The sequence below is a fragment of the Triticum urartu genome, chromosome 7A (assembly GCF_056163025.1).
Source record: "Triticum urartu cultivar PI428250 chromosome 7A, HENAU_Tu73, whole genome shotgun sequence".
Lineage (NCBI taxonomy): Eukaryota > Viridiplantae > Streptophyta > Magnoliopsida > Poales > Poaceae > Triticum > Triticum urartu.
The window spans coordinates 557,282,345-557,301,807 of NC_141879.1; the positions used below are offsets into that span (position 1 = coordinate 557,282,345).

Sequence of the window (19,463 nt, forward strand, 5' to 3'; positions counted from 1 at the left end):
GCTCAACCTGCGTCTCGTTTCCCCCCTTCTATAATGCAAAAGCAGAGCTCCTGCTGGTTTGGGTCAAAATGTAGGTAGCTAAAATTGCAAATTTAAAGAGACGCAGCGCAGTCCTCATGCTTCCGAAACATGATATGATCATTTGTCTAACTTGTAGATAAAATCTCACTTGATAACTATATAAGCAAGAAATAATTTAATTGTTGGTCCCTGTGTTATTTCTTTGCCCGTTTCTCAAAATCGCTAAAAGTACAAGCTAATTGCTAGAGCATGAATTGGAACCAACTTGGGAGATAAATAGGCAAGTTTATAATTGCTATTTTGGCACAGTTCTTTGATTCAACAGACACAACTGAGGGCTCAGCAAGGTTCTTTACTTTCCCCAAATGTTTATGTAGACGCATATTACTCTATCAACAATGGAAAAGTCAAGGTGAAAGAATGACGAATCTGATTTGTGCTTAAGAAATCCTTAGGATAAATTGAGCTAAATATTATTCTGACTCTGAACTTCCTTTTCGGGAGAAAGGACTGAACTATGTATTGTTAGTTAGACAGGTGACATAATTTGTCTTGAACAATTGACCTTGCCTCCTGGATATAACCAAAACAGGTGTCAACGGAATTTGCTTGCAAACAGGTAGTCCTAAGATTCACTAGATCTGAATATTTGTACAGTTGTTTCAACCAAAATCGCAACACCCATGAACATGTATTCTCAAAAAGGAAATACCACAAACGTGAAAATATTGTGCATTCATGGTAAACCACATGGTCACACGAAATCTTAATCTGTTACAACACAAACTAGCATAACGATCCCACAAATATTAGTATTATGAGACTACATAATCTTGTATAGTGTGGTCAAAACTGAAAATTGGCATACAAGTGGCTCATGCAGTTCCTGATTTACATGGACACATTTCATAGATATCTTGTTTTGGATCCAGTGATAATAATCGATGGTGTATGCTATATCAAACACCAAGCTCTTTGTTCAGTTGGTAGAATACTGCTGCATTATGCCACTGGCTTCATCAACTGAAAGGAGCATCTGCACAGCATTTTCCATTGTGGGTCTTTTTCTACTGTCTTCCTCTACGCATGAAACAGCCAGCTTGATCATTGTTCTTGCTTGCATGTCATTGAACTGGCGGTTTAACCTGGAGTCAATGAAGTCATCGATCCATAACTGTTTGCTACCCTCCAGCATCAGATTTTCTGCAAGCATCCTAACGACCCTTCGAAGGACCATTTCCACTTCTTCATCAGCATTTGGCGCCCAGTCTGAAACACGAGCCCCCTTCAGTAGTTCTAGGAGAACCACTCCAAAGCTGTAGACATCAACCTTTGCTGTTATTGGGAGGCTAGAAACCCACTCAGGAGCTATATAACCTCTAGTTCCATGGATCCGCGATACACTTTTGTTGGATCCACCCCTATTCAGAAGTTTTGCGAGGCCAAAGTCGGTGATCTTTGGCTCCAAGTTCTCATCCAACAGTATGTTCTCAGGCTTGAGGTCGCAGTGGATAACCCATTCCAGGCACTCATGATGAAGATAAGCCAATCCTTTTGCCACCCCTAGAGCAATCTTAAATCTTTCATTCCATCCAAGTAATATCTGTGAGGCCTTTCCACTAAACAGGGTTTTGTCCAAAGAACCATTTTCAACGTACTCTAAAACCAATATCCTGTGTGGACCATCAGAACAGAATCCCCAAACCCTCACCAGATTCATATGGTAGATCTTTCCAATCACACTCAGTTCATGTTGGAACTCTTCTTCGCCTTGGTTTATGTCTGCCAACCTTTTCACTGCTACTGCCCTCTTGTCTTTCAAGATCCCCTTGTACACAAGACCAGATGCGCCCCTCCCAATCTGACACTTGAACTTCCGAGTTGCTCTCTGCAACTCCTTGTAAGTATATCTCCGGAAGTGGTTGGTTATCATCTCATAGCCAACCTCAGCTGGCCATACTCCTGTTAACTGCTTGCCCTCCAATCTCACCATAAACCAGCATCCTAATGCCACAAATATTACCTCCACACAGAATATTGCTGATAAGAACCCATAGAAGTACAAATACTTTGATCCACTCTGATTGCTCTTGGGTATATCCGGAAAATCTGCAGTGAAATATTTGTTCTTTGCACTACAGTTCGGAGCATATGTGGGACCAAAAGGCTGCGATTGAGGAATTGAGGACCCTGAGACCTGTACTGTCTTTGGAAGCTTGAGATAGATAGAACCAGGTAAACCTGGGCTGGTTACCCCACCAACAAGGGATGACTTTGGGTAGCAGGATCCACCTCCTTGCCAGTATGAGAAACCTTTGCAACTGCAGTCATCCATGCATATCTGCTTGCAAGTATCAAAGGAAACTAAGCTGCGCTTACTTTGATCATAAGCTATGAAGTCAGTGGAGGGTAGCTTCACAAATTTCATCTCCTGCCCATCACAACTGAGGTTGAACCTCGGCCGGCAGCCTTTGCTCCGGTCACTTGGGTCGATGACCTCGTGTCCAGGGGCGCATGCGCAAGCAGGCCTAGGTGTATACACACATATTCCATTCATACCACACTGACCGTGTACGAAGCAGGTCTGAAATGCTATCCATGTGACCGACCATTTCCGGTTTTCTAGACTGTATAATCTGAGGTTGCCATCATAATCCAATGTTAGCCTCCTCATAACCCCAGGACCCCAGTCAGCAGACTTGAAAGTCAAATCATCACTCCCAAGGAAATACCCCCAGCTATCAAGGACCCCAACGGTGGTGGTACTAAATGGGTTTCTTTGCCTTGCCCAGGTAGCAAGATCAGGCTTTGGCCAGTAGATAAAAGAGATGTCCTGCTCATCATCAAACAGCGAGAGCAAATGCGCGTCGTCGAAATGGAAACTGTAGCGCCCAGGAGCAAGTAACCTATGAGCGGACACCAACTTCGTAGCCGCAGTGATGCTCTGATTGGGCAGCAGCGTATCAGTAGGAGAATCAAAGCTTTGCCACAGAATGACATCACCTTGGCCGCTGACGACGAGGTTGCCCGTGTCCAGCAGCCGGGCTTGCTCGGCCTTTGATGAGGAGCTGACGTTGTTTGCCCACGCGGGCTCGCCGTCGTAGTCTTCCACAACCATGCTGCCGTCAGCGTGCAACACGGCCCGGGATCCCCGGGAGTAGACGGGGCGGAGATGGTTTGCGCTCCAGACGACGGTCTTCTCGGCCGTGCCGGCGAACCAGACGGAGAAGACGGAGGCGTTTGGGGAGATGTTGTGGAAGCCGCAGGTGAAGGCGCCGTTTGGCGAATGGAGCATGCCGGAGCCGTCCTTGGTGGAGAGCGAGGAGCCTGGCGAGAGGAACTCGCGGGCCGAGGCGCGCGAGAGCAGATGGATCATCGAAGTCAGTAGAAGCAGGGAGGTGGAGCGTGCGCCCATGTTGGTTGCAGGCTGGAGGCACTCAGGTTGATCTTTCCTTGGAATGATCACAGGTGAATGCTGTTATAGGAATCCACCGGCAGTGCGCCCTCCAGAGGAAGCGGTTTACTGCTGTAGTTTAATGATGAAGACGGAAGTGTTAGGTTCTGGTCAGTTCCATGAATAGTTTTAGTTGTGAAGTCTTCATCCTCAAGCTGTGATGTATTTCTTTCATTAGTATACAAAGGCTGCCGGGTCCAAATTTCCTTCTCGGGACAAAAATGGCCGGCTTTGCAGCATGGACATGGCCTTCTCTCGTCATTTCCTTTGGTGGTAACTTGTTGTATTCAGTCAGCAACAGTTGAACTATCCTGTGTGGTCTCTGTCTTTCAGGTTTCAGGCTTTCAGCTGGCTGGTGTATAGTCCTGAAATTACAAGAAAATGACATGGGACCAGTAAAAAAAATTACAAGAAAATGTAAGCGTTGAATGTTGATTCATACATACAGGAAAACAAGGGTTTATGGCCGCATGCGCTGCAACACGACATGGTTCAGTCAGTGTGCGCACGTAATGGTCTACCCATTGTTTCTTTTTCTTCAGAAATCAAAACCAGACCATTGTTAGCATCGTCGCGCTGGAGAGCGGAGTGGTCAGCAACATACTCCCTCCGTCCGAAAAAACTTATCTCTCAAATAGATGTATCTAGCACAAAAAATTTGTCTCTCAAATGGATGTATCTAGCACTTGATGCTAGATACATCCATTTAAGAAACAAGTTTTTTTGGACGAAGAGAGTACATGACAAGCATTTCAGTCGAGATGCTGTTCCTCTGGTGCGTACATGACAAAGGACGGGTCTCGCCGTGTCAATTTTCAACGTGGGACTTTCTGCTTTGCCTGTCACTTTACTTGACTGCCTAACAAGTGACGCCGCCGTCTCAGAAAAATAAAACAAGTGGCACCCAAGGTATGAGATTTTAACACGACGATAGCAGTTCCCTGCACACATAAAAAAAGTGTCAACGTTTGTAACTTGTAAGATCTTTTTTTTTCAGAATAGATATTCCATCAGTCTTCCAGAAACAATCAGCAATACTGAACAACACCATGGCTGGAAAAAGAACCGAATGCTCGAAACTTTGTGACAAAAATAAATCTGAATAGGGGATTCGGATATGGGCGCGACTATGTCTCGCTTGCCATATCTTCCAGAACAAAACATAAATCTCAATAGGGGATCCTGTCTTTGGTGTGGTAATATTGGAGCAACATATCTTCCAGCCAACCCGGTTTTCCATGCCAGAACAAAACATATAAAAATTGACTTCAATTTTTTGAGAGAAATAGTTTCTCATAAGCTATTGGACATATGGCTTCATAAATCCATTGTAAGTTTGTCAAATCTAAGGCTATGAGAGTCGGGCTTAATAAGAATGACAAACTACTCATATTAATAAGGAATTCCTTCTTTTTCAGCTGCCCAATCGCAAGGAACTCCAAAGTTAAGCGTGCTTGGCTTGGAGTGATTTAAGGATAGGTGATCACCCAGAAGTTGATCTTGGGTGCGCACGAGTGAGGACAAAGTGCGCAGGAGAGACTAGTGTTGATCTATGGGGTCAGTTTAGATCCCGCTGGGCATAATAGCTAGGAACCAATGGATGTGGTTGGGGCGTTGCAATTGGTATCAAAGTTGACCCTCACGGCTACACAGTCTTGTGCGGGTCAGGTGCGCGGCATGTGGCCCGTCGTGGCACACGACATGACACATGTGCCATATTGAACGCACAGAGTGTGCCAACAGAGAACGTTTCCGTGGGCTGACGAGGACGTTAGTTCCTTTGAGTGAGGGTGTATGTGAGAACCAGGCTTATATGCATATAAATACAAGAGTAAAATTTGCAATTAGTAGGAGTGAACAAGGAGAAACATCGATAAATTTACATGCGTATCCTATCATATGAAATAAGATGAGAAAAGTTATACGCCTTGTAATTTGAAATGGAGATGGTATTCGGTGCTCACTCCATGCCAAAATATAGTGCATATTAGATTTTTCTTAAGTCCAACATTCTAAATTTTGTAAAAGAATAGGAATATTTTCCAGTACCAAATGTATACAATATGAAAGTATATTTCATAATGAATGTAATAGTATATATTTGGTATTGTAGACGCGTTGATAAAATTTCCTATAAACATAGTCAAAGGTTACGAGGTTAGACTTTAGAGAAAAATTAATAAGCACTATATTTCAACATAGATAGGGAGTAGTTGTCAAACCATAATAGTATTTTTATCCCATATAACTAGCTTATTGAACTTCATATCTTAATTACATTTCTTTGCAGCTGATAGCATATATGGTGTTATCTTTTAGTATTATTTTTCAATTGCTATGGGTAAAGTAAAACAAATGAATTAAGACTATACATGAGAAAATAAGAATATATCAAATCGAAGACTGTTGGCAAACAATGGTTGAGAAAAGCTTCATATCAGTGTTTAGAACAAGTAGATCCACCTTGTGCATAATTGGTCAGGCCAATGTCTTGAGCTGTAATTAAGTAAATCATGAAAAATAGGCATATGACATGATGCTAATTTTTTAAAATAATACATTTTTATTAATTTACAAAAATAATACGCCAATTAATACTTTTTTAAATAATACATAGTCGGCCAGGTGGCAGCTGAAGCTCCTGTCGGCTACAGGGAAGCTGATTGGGTTTCTGACTAATTGGCTTCCCCTAAGCCGATTAGCCAATTAGTCCCGGGCGAGTCAGCTGCTATGTATTATTTAAAAAAATCAGCATATATTTCTGTAAATTAATAAAAAAGTGTATTATTTTAAAAAATAGCTGGCATGATGGGACCAAAATAGCATACCGATGAAGTCAGCCATGTTGAACCCATTGCTGAACCTTCCGGTGGGCTCGGGACTGGGGAAATCTATGCCGTAGAGAGTGGTTGGCTCTCCAAGGGTCTCCCACCTTGTTGGGCTCTATGTAGTTGTTGTTGCCGATGTCCAAAGACCCGTCTCCGAACACAAACAACGCCGGCCGCACCGGCTGCATTTGGTCCATCATTGTGAAAGCTTCATTCCGTTTAGACTCCGTTTGATATTCGTTTTCTACGAAACTCTAAAACAGGGAAAAACAAGAATTGACACTGGGCTCTAGATTAATAGGTTAGTCCCAAAAATCATATAAAATAGCATAATAATGCATATAAAACATCTAAAATAGATAATATAATAACATGAAACAATCAAAAATTATAGATACATTGAAGACGTGTCAAACATCATATCTTTGGTGTGGTAATATTGGAGTAACATATCTTTCAGCCAATCCTGTTTTCCATGCCAGAACAAAACATATAGAAATTGACTTCCATTTTTTTTACAGAAATAGTTTCTCATAAGCTATTGGACATATTGCTTCATAAATCCATTGTTAAGTTTGATAATCTAAGGCTATGAGAGTCTGGCTTAATAGGAATGATAAACTACTCATATCAATAAGGAATTCCTTCTTTTTCAGAAGCCCGTTTGCAAGGAACTTAAAAGTTAAGCATGCTTGGTTTGGAGTGATTTAAGGATGAGTGACCGACCCCCAGAAGTTGATCCCGGGTGCGAATGAGTGAGGACAAAGTGCGCAGGAGAGACTAGTGTTGATCTATGGGGTCAGTTTAGATCTCGCCAAGCATAACAGCCAGGAACCGACGGACGTGGTGGGGCGTTACAATTGGCATCAAAGCTGATCCTCACAGCTACACAGGCATGTGTGAGTCAGGTGCGCGGGTATGTGGCCCGTCGTGGCACACGACATGACACATGTGCCAGACTGGACGTACATAGTGTGCCAACAGGGAACGTCCGCCGACGAGGACGTTAGTTCCTTTGAGTGGGGGTGTATGTGAGAGCCTGACTTAAAAGAAATGATAGACTACTCATATAAACAAGTGATTCATTCTTTTTTTGGGAGCCCATTCGCAAAGAACAACAAAGTTAACCGTGCTTGGCTTGAAGAGATTTAAGGATGGGTGACTGACTGGGAAGTTGATGCCGAGTGCGCAAGAGTGAGGACAAAGTGCGCAGGACAAACTAGTGTTGGTCTATGAAGCTAGTCTAGATCCCGCCAGGTGTAACAACCAGGAATCGGTGAATGTGCCCGAGGCGTTACAAAGGCCTTCAAGAATAATCTCAAGTTGGACTCGCTGATATTGAGGGAGGATATTAAGTGATAAAGCTTAGAGTTTAGAATTTGTTAGTCGTAGCTCCTAGATATATGTTGTAAAATGGTAAGATTATAAAACAGAGTGATCTCTTTGTTTCTTTCTTGTAAACCATGATTGTAATGATCCAAGGATGAAAGAAGTCCATTTTTCAACACTAAACTTACTACTTCGGTTAGGGTAGAACCCTCAATTCTAAAGCCGGTTATTGCGCACCACCAACTCTCAGTAGCGTTCATGACTCAACCCTGCACTCAACGTGCCATGACACCATTGAAAGCTATGATCAACACAGTGCCACACATTAGAATTCAGGGCAAATGGAAATACACACACACACACACACACACACACACACACACACACACACACACACACACACACACACACACACACACACACACACACATATATATATATATATATATATATATATATATATATATATGGTTCACACAGATGAGTCGCTTTTGGTTGATCAGATCGCTTTTATTGTGGATACTACAAGCTTAAAACATAAACATAAATCACTTTTGATTGATCAGCGTCTCGAAGTTCACCGGTGCTGTGAATTGCGTTGTGCCATTGAGAAATGTTGTTGTGGCCAGCTTAGCAGCCTGCTCCGTCAGGTTCTCCTGGTCCCAATACCAATACTCCATGCGGTTGGCACATGGTGGCCTATAGTTAGTTGCACATGGGCCTTCGCAGCATGAGGCCCCGGTGTTCACAAATCCTGTGCATCCATCAACAGGCCATAAACAACATAAATATAGTTGACGAATTTGTGGCCCTGTAGGAATATTTGATATTCTTAATGGATTTTACCATATGCCGACGGATTTGCGCTGACTACATCTGAGAAGGCGTAGAAGTCAGCGATGGAGTAGCGGAGGCCATCAAGGTTGGAGGCGAGGCTGGCCATGAGTGGCTTGATGCCGTCGTTGAAGTCCTTGGGAAGGCTGGTCATTAGGTCGTCGCAGGTATGGCTCACCACCGGCGTGCACAAGGTCGGGACATTGATTATCGCGAACTTCCTCGCACCCAAGTTGTACAAGGCCGTAATGTTGTCCCCGTAGGAGGATAAGAGGTGTGAGACATCAGTTTTGTTATCCGGCTCCGATCTGGTCATGATGTTGTAGATATAGTATAGATCACTAGCACCGACGCTGATGAGAAAGAGGGAGTTTGACAACATCTTGCTCAACTCTTGCCGGCTACGGTTGGCCTCCATCTTCTCTATCATGGCCGCGAAGTACTTTACTTGGTCCATCAATGGAATGTTCAGTCCGTCATCCTGTAAACATCATTTTCTGATTAATTGTAGTCGATGTCCAACAACCCCTTATGCCTAGTTTTTGAGACATTTTACAGTACATCCAAATAATGTGAGCCATTCATTTCCGACCATTCAATGGTCTAGATCAACCAATACTATCAGACAAAATCAGAAGTATTTTTTGTTCAAGGGGTAAAATTGGAAGACACACAAAACAAATACCAAAATCTACTTGCAGAAGCTCCTATATATGTTTTCTTCTCCTATTCTAAGTTTCTATCCGGACACCATTCATCCGTTTCCGGCGTAGGTAGTTGATCGACCTTGCCCGACAATATTTTTTGCACCGAGGAAATCACCATATACAAAGCTAGCCAAGCTATCCTCCTTTGTTGATTGATCATGTCCAGATACACCAGTACGAATACATGATCGGCCGATAGTTTTCCGACAATCAAACCGGCAGCTGCAGCCGCTGCACAAAAGCGGGCAAGGACGTCGATCTAATTTCGCCGGAACACGTTAGATGATCCCGTTGTCACAAGCGTTGAGCGTCCCAGTGATGCTTAGTTGCCCATACAGGAAGTATAACTCCTTGCAAACGTGAACTATCGTCTCACGATACACTTGCCTAGGCGGAAGACTCGACGTACAACGTACCTCGGCAAAGAGGTACGCTCACACATGGCCCATGACGAGAAGCGTCAGTGACGTCGCGGACTAAGCGGAACATAGGTGCTCGTTGTCGTCACCGGCGGCGGCGACAATGGTGTCCAGAATGACGGCAGCTCCAACGTCAATGCCATTAGGGCCAACAGATAGCGTGAGCTCTGAATTGTGATTGATTGTTGGACAGTCACCGCAGATGACCGACGGCGGCAACGGCGAGGCCTGAGTGCCTGACGAGGGTGCTCTCAGACTAGAGATTTTACAAATTACGAGACAAACAAATGACCAATCTATCTAGCTAATCAACGGTCAAGATAATTCAATACTACCCGGTCCCAAAGGTAGTATGATACACCGTAAAAAATCTCTAGTTTTTTAGGGGCCCTTATGCCTAGCTTGTTTGCAATAATAGGCTAGGAGTTTAATCTATCAAACACTCTGGATTGCGACAATTGATGTGTACAAAGCTTATGATGTTGTTGCAATGGTCCTTGTATGTTGTACATACAAATATATTGCATATAAATTATTTTGTGCTTACACATTCCTGAAAGAGTACCCTACCTATCGACGTAAGGCATACAATAACCGAAGATAAGTAGACAATAAAAGTACATGCATTCCTGAAAAATATGCACGTAAATTCAATACACATATGCATGCATATATATGAAGGTGTCCACTTACGCTGTCCCTCCAGATCCCAGCGGTCGCGGAAGCATAGTTGACTCCAGCGAAACCGGCATCAAGTTTTGCAGGACTATTAAGAGACATATAAGCAGGAGGGCTCATCTTGAATCCCATAGCCTTTGCTGCATATTAATCAAAGACGATATACCCACCGGTTGACCAATGTTCTTTGGAAAAGCTGGATAACTTAGCTAGTATATTGATGCATTCTAAAGGTATTGTTCTTATTCTTGATTTCAGACTATAATGCATATTTTGAGTTGTCATAAAATTTAAAATGCTAATGAAACCAAAACAAATAAAAGAGAAAGTAGCCAGGCTTATATGCATACAAATACAAGAGTAAAATCTGTGATTAGTAGGAGTGAATGAGGAGAAACATCGATAAATTCATATGCGTATCCTATCATATGAAATAAGATGAGAAAAGTTATACGCCTTGTAATTTGAAATGGAGATGGTATTCAGTGCTCACTCCATACCAAAATATAGTGCACATTTGATTTTTCTTAAGTCCAACATTCTACCCTCACTTGTCCTGCCCAACATGTTAATCAAGGAGTTTTGAAACAGAGCAGGGAAAAGATCTTGCAGGATGGAGGTCGCGGTGCGCTCCTGCGACGCCTGCGGCGACGCGCCCCCGGCTGCGGGGCTGCCCTCCGCCGCGCCCCTCGCCGGCCCCGTCGTCCCCGCTCCCCCCTCTCCTCCTTCCCCGTCGTCAGCTCCGGCGGAGTCACCCGTCCTGCCGCCCCCCTCGCACGCTCCCGCGGCCGCCCCCCGCTTTCGGTGGGCCGACTGCACGGACGACGTGCCGTTCCCTCCCTCGCCCGTCGCTCCCCGTCGCGCCGCCCAGCCCGGCCGGGCCGGTGGCTCAGCCCCCCATGCGAGGGGTTCTGCCGCCGGCTCACGACAGGTGCGGTCGCCGCAGCTGCCCTCGAGCCAGTCTCGGGCACCGGGGACGCAAGGCCGGGGCTTGCGGGATGGGAGCGGTCGTCGTCGCCGTGCTCGCTCATGGGGTGTGGCTGGCCACTCGGAACGCGGCGCCGCCCGCTCTTCCTGGCGCTATCCGCCGTTGGCTCGGCCGGTGCTTGCTCCGGCGCTGTCGCCGTCGAGACATGTTTCGGTGACCATGGCTCCGGTGGCCCATGCTTCCCCCTTTCGTCCATTCATCGCTTCGTTCGGCTCCTCTTCCTTCCGCGTCCGTGTTTCCCTCCCCATGCATCGCCCCGCGCCGGTCTCCACCGGCGGCGAGGCGCTGGTGCAAGCTGCGGCGGCGGCGCCCGCCGCTGAAGGGGAAACCCTACGGTTCGGCCGTTCCCGTCGAGTGCTGGGCCTCGATCTGTCCAGCCCGGGCCTCTTGGGCCGCGGCCCGGCCCATCTGTCGGCCGCGCCTGCTGGGCCTCTTCCGCCCCACCTGGGCCTGCCCGCGCCGACTGGGCTGCCCCGGTGCCCTAGGCCCAGAGCCCCGCCTGGATCGATCTGGTTCCCTCGCGGGTATCCAATCGCTCCCCTTCCTCCTCCCGCCGCCACTCTCGAGTCCTCCCCTCGACCGAATCCTCCTCCTCCCCCACTCCCTTCCCCGCCGCCCCTCGCTACAGGCCCGTCCTCGCGCCCCCTCCCGCCGCTACCGTCGGCCATGCGCAACTGGCACGACGGCGAGCCACGCCCGAAGCAGGGACAGGATGACCGCCGCGAGCCTCGTCGTCCTTCGCCGGACTCCCTGCGTCGTGAGGAAGAGCTCCGCCGTGAGCTGTGCGAGCTCCGCGACGGCCGGCGTGATGACCGCCGCTCGCCGGCCCGAAGGGATGACCATGGCCGGTCGCGGTCTCCCCGTGCCGCCGCGTCGGGTGACTGGCGGTCCCGCCGCCGGTCGCCTTCCCTCCCGCCCCGTCGTGGCCGCTCCCCGTCCCCTCCGCGCTCGTCGATCCCCGCGGCTTCCCGTCCCCAGGTCCCGGCTTCCTCCACGGCGCCGCGCAAGTATGTACCGCCCCACGCCGCGTCGTCGTCGGTGCCGGCTCCCTCGGCCGCCCTGGGTTCGGGCCCATCCCGCGGTCGTCAGGGCCTGGCCAAGAAGAAGAAACGGTGCGGGCAGGGACGGGGCGCCCCCGCCTCGCTTCCCCCGGTGGCTCCGGGCTCTGCCCCTCTTCCGGGCTCGGTCTCCAACCTTCCTCGTCCCCCGTGCTTCAATTGCGGGGTGGCGGGGCACTCGCAAGTCAACTGCGTCAACCCCCAGTGTTGCTACATCTGCCAGGACCCTGGCCATCCTGCCCTGCTTTGTCCTGCTCGCCCGGTGACGTCGGAGCTCATGATGTATGGGCACAGGATCGAGGGGCTGGGCTTCTTTCACCTCGAGGTCCCCGATCTCCCCCCACCCACCCCTCCCTTCAGGCGGTCGTTACTGTGGTTGATGGGGTGGCCTCTCCGGAGATGATTGAGGCCGAGCTCAACCACCTCTACCGCTGCCAATGGGACTGGCTGGCTACCCCTACTGCCGGTCACATCTTCACCGTGGTCTTCCCTGACTCCGTCAGTTACGGGTACGCCACCCGCAGTGGCCGGATCACCCTCGCCCTCAACCAGCTTGTCGTCGACATCACTGAGCCGATCCTCGACGCCCCAGCGGTGGCTGTGCTGGATACCGCCTGGCTCCTTGTGGGTGGTCTCCCAGACATCCCCCGATCCGAGCTCGTCATCCGCCAGATATCCAGGATCTTGCGCAAGGTGGTGGTGGTGGATGAGCTCTCCCTCCGTAAGGAGGTGGAGGTCCGGGTCAAGGTCAAGTGCTTAGACTCCTCCAAGCTTCATGTCACCGTCCGTGTCTTCTTCAACGACCAGGGCTACGACCTTCGCATTGCCCCCGAGCCTCCCAACCACGTCGGCCGCCCTTGCTTCACCGACGATGGCCCTCCTGACGGCAACCCGGGCGCCGGGGGAGACTACCACGGCCGCCACCACCCTCGCCCCCGCCGGTTGGAGGACGGGGAGGGCTCGGACGACTCGCCCTCTCGGTTGGCGTCCCGCTCCCCCTCTTCTCTGGCCGATGGTGGCCGCAGGCGCCAGGTCACGCTGGTTCCCCCGACCCTGGCTACCCTCGCCCCGGGGGCCGAGTCCCCTGCTGTCAGCGACGCCTCCAGTGTGGGCTTGGTCGTCTGCCCCGCATACTCCCCGCGCTCCCCCGTCTTCATTGCTCCAGGCGAGCCGGGTCTGGACCTGGTTCTCCTTCCCTCGGGACCGGTGACCCTGGACCCACCTTCGCCGCTCGCTGGGGGAACCGAGGCCTCCCCCGACCCCTCCCCCGCCGCCGCCCCGTCGGCTCCCTTGCCGTCTCCGGCCGCGGTCCGGGTGGTGCTTGTCGAGGCCTCTGCTCCACCGCCGTCTTCCCCGACAAAGCTGCCGTCCTCCTCTCCGATCCCGGCTCTTCAGTCTCTACCCGCTGCGATCTCAGGCCTGGAGGGGGAGTCTCAGGTGACCACCCCCTTGGCTGCCCCGCCTCCGCCTCCTCGTGTGGTGGCCTTCTCCCGGCGTGCCCGTTTGGTCTCCTCTCCAGCTACTGCCTCGCGCCGGAGCGCTCGGCTGGACGCGGCGCACCCGGAAGGGAGCCCAGCGCTTCCCATCCGCGAGCGGGCGGAGCTTCGTGCTGCGGCACGGAACCTGGAGCCAGGTACACCTTCAGTCCCTCCCTCAGCAGCGACTTGTTCTTTTTCGGCTCTCGAATCGATCACTCTTGGAAACCTGGTGAAGATCGCGACTGATTCCGCGATTATCTTTAGGGGGGAGGTTGGCCCCCCGTTATCCCAGATCGCGGCCATTAGGGCGCGCGAGATCCTTGATGGGAAGCTGGCTGAGGCTAGAGCAGTTCTTCTCTTGCCCCCTGGCACTCCCTCTGAGCCGGCAGACCCCATACCACCCCCTCCTTGGAGGATTGGCGGAATCCCACCCCTGGACGCCTCCGAGCTGCGGAGTCGTACCCGCTCTCGTACTGCCACTCTCCGCACCCAAAGCGCCTCTCGTGTCCTGGGGTCAAGCAGCCCCTCAATGGTTGCATGATGCGTGCTCTTTTCTGGAACATCCGCGGTTTCGGCCATGACGGCCGCCGCCGCCAACTCATCGAGTACATTCGCGACGAACACATCGACATTGTGGCTATTCAGGAGACCATGCGCACGGAGTTCTCCCTTCCTGAGCTTGACCGCCTTAGCTCCCACCTCTTCGCCTGGCATTGGCTCCCTTCTAGTGGGACTGCGGGCCATTCCGGTGGCATCCTGCTAGGTGTGAAGGATGCCACCTTCGAGGTGGGTAGTATGGACCGGGGACAGTTCTTTGTTAGCATGGAGATTTTCGAGCGTTCCATCAACTTCAAGTGGGAGGTCATTATTGTGTACGGCGCCGCCGACCACAGCCGTTCCGCCTCCTTCCTCGAGGAGCTCAACAGGAAGGTGTCGGCTGCCTCTCTGCCGGTGGTGGTGGGGGGTGACTTTAATCTCCTTAGGTGCGCGGAGGACAAGAGCAATGCAAACGTCAACTTTGCCCTGATGCAATTGTCAACAATTGCATCGCCGATCTTGGCCTCCGTGAGATTGACCGGGTTGGTGCCAGGTTCACCTGGACCAACCGCCAGGTAGCCCCGACCCAGTCCGTCTTGGACCGGGTCCTAGTTTCTCTGGAATGGGACCTTCGTTGCCCCCTTGCCTCTCTCCGGGCCATCACTCGGATTGGCTCGGACCACGTCCCCCTCCTCCTCTCCTCCGCCGATGAGCGTCCCCCGATCCCGCCGCGATTCCGTTTTGAGACATTTTGGTTGTCCCAAGCGGGCTTCATTGACGCGGTCTGTGCGTGCTGGGTGGAGACTCGCGCCCTCTCACAGTCTCTGCCCCGCCCTCCCTCCGCTATCGACTCTTGGCATGCCTGCGCCAAACGTGGTCGGCAGTTTATGAAGGGGTGGGGTGCCAACCTGGGGGGCGACCTCCGCGAGCGTAAGAAGGCCCTGCTGTCGGCAATCCAAACCCTGGACCTACGCGCTGATGCTTCCGGCCTTTCTTCCGAGGAGTGGCTCTCTCGCTATGACTTGGAAGATCAGCTCTCTGTCATCTACACTGATGAAGAGGCCTACTGGCGGTTACGTGGTGCTCAGAAATGGGTGTTGAAGGGCGACGCGAATACGGCCTATTTCCAAGCTATCGCTAACGGCCGGCGTAGGCGTAACACCATCCCTCTCCTTTGGGACGGTGCAAACCTTTTGCAGTCCCCCCGGGACATTAGGTCCCATGTCGACGGCTTCTATAGGGCCCTGTTCACAGCCGCTCCTCGGAGCGGCTTATCTTTGGCATTCGACTGCTGGTCTGGTCGCCAACTTGTGTCTGACCTTGAGAACGCGGCCCTGTTGGCCCCCTTCTCTGAGGACGAGGTTTGGGCTGCCATCAAAGGCATGAATCCGACCTCGGCCCCTGGCCCGGATGGCCTTCCAGTCAAGTTCTTCCAAAGCTTCTGGAATGTGATCAAGTCGGAGGTCATGGCCATCTTCGACGAGTTCTATGTCGGGTCCATCGACCTCGGTCGCCTTAATTATGGGACGATCTCGCTCATTCCAAAGGTCCCTGGCGCTTCGGACATCCGGCAGTTCCGCCCCATCACGGTGATCAACGTGATTTTCCGGATTCTGGCTAAAGGGTACGCCAATAGGGTGACCCTGCTAGCGGATCAGATCACCCACCCCAACCAATCGGCTTTCATCCAAGGCCGCTATATTCTGGATGGGGTGCTGGTTCTTCACGAGGTCCTCCATGAGGTGCGATCCAAACACCTTAAGGCGGTCTTCCTGAAGATTGACTTCCATAAAGCCTATGATACGGTTAGCTGGCCCTTCCTTCGGGAAGTCCTCCTGCGAAAAGGTTTTGATGACCGCTGGGTCACGCGGGTTATGCAGATGGTCTCGTGTGGGCGCACCGCCGTCAACATCAATGGGGAGATCGGTCCCTACTTCCCCACGTTCTATGGGGTGAGACAGGGTGACCCATTCTCCCCCTTCCTGTTTAACATGGTGGTTGATGCTCTTGCGGCCATTCTGGATAAGGCCAAAGCTGCGGGCCATATTAGAGGCATCACCCCCACTTGACTGGGGGTGTCGGCATCTCCCTGCTCCAGTACGCCGACGACACCATTATCATGGTCGAAGGCTCGGATACGGACATCGCTAGCCTCAAATTCCTCCTCCTCTGCTTCCAACAAATGTCTGGCCTTAAGATTAACTTCGACAAGAGTGATGTGATGGTGATGGGATATTCTCCAGCTGAGGCCCTTGACATCGCCAACCGCCTCAATTGCCGCTTGGGTGCCTTCCCAACGACTTACCTGGGAACGCCCATTAGTGACTCTAGGCTTACTGTGGCGGACCTTCGTCCTACAGTGACCAAGTTGCAAACGCGCATTGAGCCTTGGCAAGGTCGGTGGCTCTCGAAGGCGGCTCAGACGATTCTCATCAACTCCTCGCTCTCTAGTCTCCTCCTATTCCTTATGAGCTTCTACAGCCTCCACGAGACTCTCCATCACGAGATCGCGAAGATCCAGTCGCGCTTCTATTGGGCTGGGGACAACAACAGACAAAAGTATCATATGGTTAGCTGGCCCGACATCTGCAAGCCCCGGGAGCAGGGAGGCCTTGGCATCATGTGCTTGAAGCGCATGAACATTGCCCTTCTATCCCGCTGGCTCTGGCGTATCTCCCAGGGACATGGTGGTCTTTGGTTGGACATCATCCGGCATAAATACTTGCGTGGCCAGCCTCTGGCCTTCTGCCAGCATTCGGGTGGGTCCCAGTTCTGGCAGTCGGTCATCCAACTGCTTCCCGTCCTCCGCATTGGGACCTCCAACTCGGTCGGCTCGGGCTCGGCGACCCTGTTCTGGTTTGACCGATGGGCGGGTGATGCTCCGTTCGCTGCCCGCTTTCCGGACCTCTTCTCCATCGCCGTCGTTCCTACAATCTCAGTTCAACAGGCCCTTATTAACTTAGGGCGCCTCGCGTTCCAGAGGCCATTTGGGCCTCTGGAAGTGGCCGCTTGGCATGAACTTCTTGATTGTATTGCTCTCCATGAACCGTTGGTGGACTCGGACCCGGATGAGGTTCGGTGGCGCCTCGAGCCCTCGGGACAATTCTCCACTAAGTCCCTCTACGCGGCTATCGCCCCTTCCTCCGCTCCACCGCCCCTCCTAGCGATCTGGTCCATTCGTCTGCCCCTCAAAATCCGCATCTTCATGTGGCAATGGATCCGTGGCCGGCTGCCGTCGGGAGTTGAGGTTCGCAAGCGCAATGGTCCTGGCTCCGGCCTCTGCCCCCTATGTGATACCCCCGAAGACTCGAACCACATTCTCTTCTCCTGCATATCTGCTCAATTTGTTTGGAGCTGCTTCCGTGAGGCGGTTGGTGGGGATTGGTGCCACTCCAACTTCCCCGACCTCTTCGCCGAGCTTCAGGCCTCGCCGGCGCCCTCTCGCCACATTAGGTGGCTTGAGATTGGGGTCCTCGCATGGACGCTTTGGAATATTCGCAATAAGCTCGTGATTCAGCGCTCCCCTCTTCGACGATCTACTGACGCTCTCTTCAAACTTTCTGGTTACTTGCAGCTCTGGCGGCCGCTTAGCCATCCTCGGGACCGGGACGCCATCTCCGCCTTCATCGCCGATCTCCGCTCGATGGCCGTCCGCCTGTCGCCGCCACCACCGCCGCCCCCACCGGAGCCTGATTAGTCGTCTTTTTGCTCTCCGGCCTTAGCCCCGGATGAGCTTTTCTTGTGTGTCGTGTGTGTTTTGGGCTTGTTGAGCTGTGCCCTCAGCAGTACCTCTGATCTTATTTGCTGTGTTTCTTGGGTGTGTGTTTCTGGACTAGACCTTGTATGTGCTCGTGGCGGTTTGCTTTATTTATAAAGCGGGGCGAAAGCCTTTTTCGGTAAATTTTGTAAAAGAATAGGAATATTTACAATACCAAATGTATACGATGTGAAAGTATATTTCATAATGAATCTAATTGTATTTTTTTGTGGGGTGAATCTAATTGTATTGATATGATATTGTAGATGTTGATAAAGTTTCCTATAAACATAGTCAAACTTTATGAGGTTAAACTTCAGGCAAAACTAATATGCACTATATTTCGACATCAATAGAGAGTAGTTATCAAACTATGAGAAATAGGAATGCATGGCATGATGGGACCAAAAGTAGCATACCGATGAAGTCAGCCATGTTGAACCCGTTGCTGAACCTTCCGGTGGGCTCGGACTTGGGGAAGTCTATGCCGTAGTAAGAGTGATTGGCCCTCCAAGGGTCTCCCACCTCGTTGGGCTCTATGTAGTTGTTGTTGCCGACGTCCAGAGACCCGTCTCCGAACACAAACAACGCCGGCCGCACCGGCTGCACTTGGTCAGCTGCACATCAAAGGCTGAGAAACACTAGCAGTAGTTCATGAAATGGCGGCCGTAAAATTTGACCAAACTGATGTGTACACTACGTACGGCAATATGTCTGGCAGGAGGGGCAGAGAGCGACGCAGCTCCGGGGGCACCGGTCGGGGCAGGTGCCCGTGCACCCGGGCCGCTTCTTCTCCGTGTCCGTGCACGTGAACCTGCTGTTGCCGCCTTCCCGGTCCGCGGCGGCCACCGGCGACTGCCCGGAGGCCGAGACCGCCAGCATGCCCAGGAGCGCCGCCCCGAGTGCGCACGCCGCGGCAGCCGGCCACCGCGCCATTGCTGCCAACTTGTGGAAGGACCTGCACTGGGTCTGGGCCGGTGTTGCTAGTTTCAGTTGATGTTACGACCTGCGCTGGGTCGTTTTCATTTATAAGCTGGAGGCCAGCATGTTTGGGCAAACTAATGGCGCGTCGGAGAACGCGGGCAGGGTCAGCAATGTATTGGTTTTTCTTACTTAACCGAAAAGTACTGTAAGCATCAAGTTAACCAGCGTGCAGCCTTAAGCGATGTACTCCCTTCATCACAAATTAAGTGACTCAACTTTATACTAACTTTGTACTAGAGTTAGTATAAAGTTGAGTCACTTATTTTGGGACGAAGAGAGCATGTGTAATTGGGATAGCGATGGAAGAACCAGGGATGCATGTGTAACTTCAAAAAGGAAATGCTGATACAGCTTTCCAATTTCTCTCTACGAATTACTACAAAGTTGTATT

General features: G+C 51.0%; 2 protein-coding genes and 1 pseudogene across 2 annotated transcripts; 1 reads left to right on the plus strand and 2 right to left on the minus strand.

Moving 5' to 3' along the window:
• Positions 1 to 737: 737 nt before the first annotated feature.
• On the minus strand, positions 738 to 3,640 carry LOC125522491 (putative receptor protein kinase ZmPK1). The gene has a single exon (XM_048687552.2). The coding sequence runs from the start codon at positions 3,434 to 3,436 to the stop codon at positions 1,001 to 1,003; it is 2,436 nt and encodes an 811-aa protein (XP_048543509.1). The 5' UTR covers positions 3,437 to 3,640; the 3' UTR covers positions 738 to 1,000.
• A 4,197-nt stretch (positions 3,641 to 7,837) lies between these two features.
• On the minus strand, positions 7,838 to 19,092 carry LOC125525805 (GDSL esterase/lipase At5g55050). Its single transcript, XM_048690810.2, has 5 exons — positions 18,793 to 19,092; positions 18,508 to 18,705; positions 10,286 to 10,410; positions 8,479 to 8,947; positions 7,838 to 8,386 (listed from the first exon to the last, which is right to left on the minus strand). The coding sequence occupies exons 1-5, from the start codon at positions 19,022 to 19,024 to the stop codon at positions 8,181 to 8,183; spliced, it is 1,230 nt and encodes a 409-aa protein (XP_048546767.2). The 5' UTR covers positions 19,025 to 19,092; the 3' UTR covers positions 7,838 to 8,180.
• Positions 10,884 to 14,987, plus strand: LOC147960433 (uncharacterized; annotated as a pseudogene).
• Positions 19,093 to 19,463: the final 371 nt, after the last annotated feature.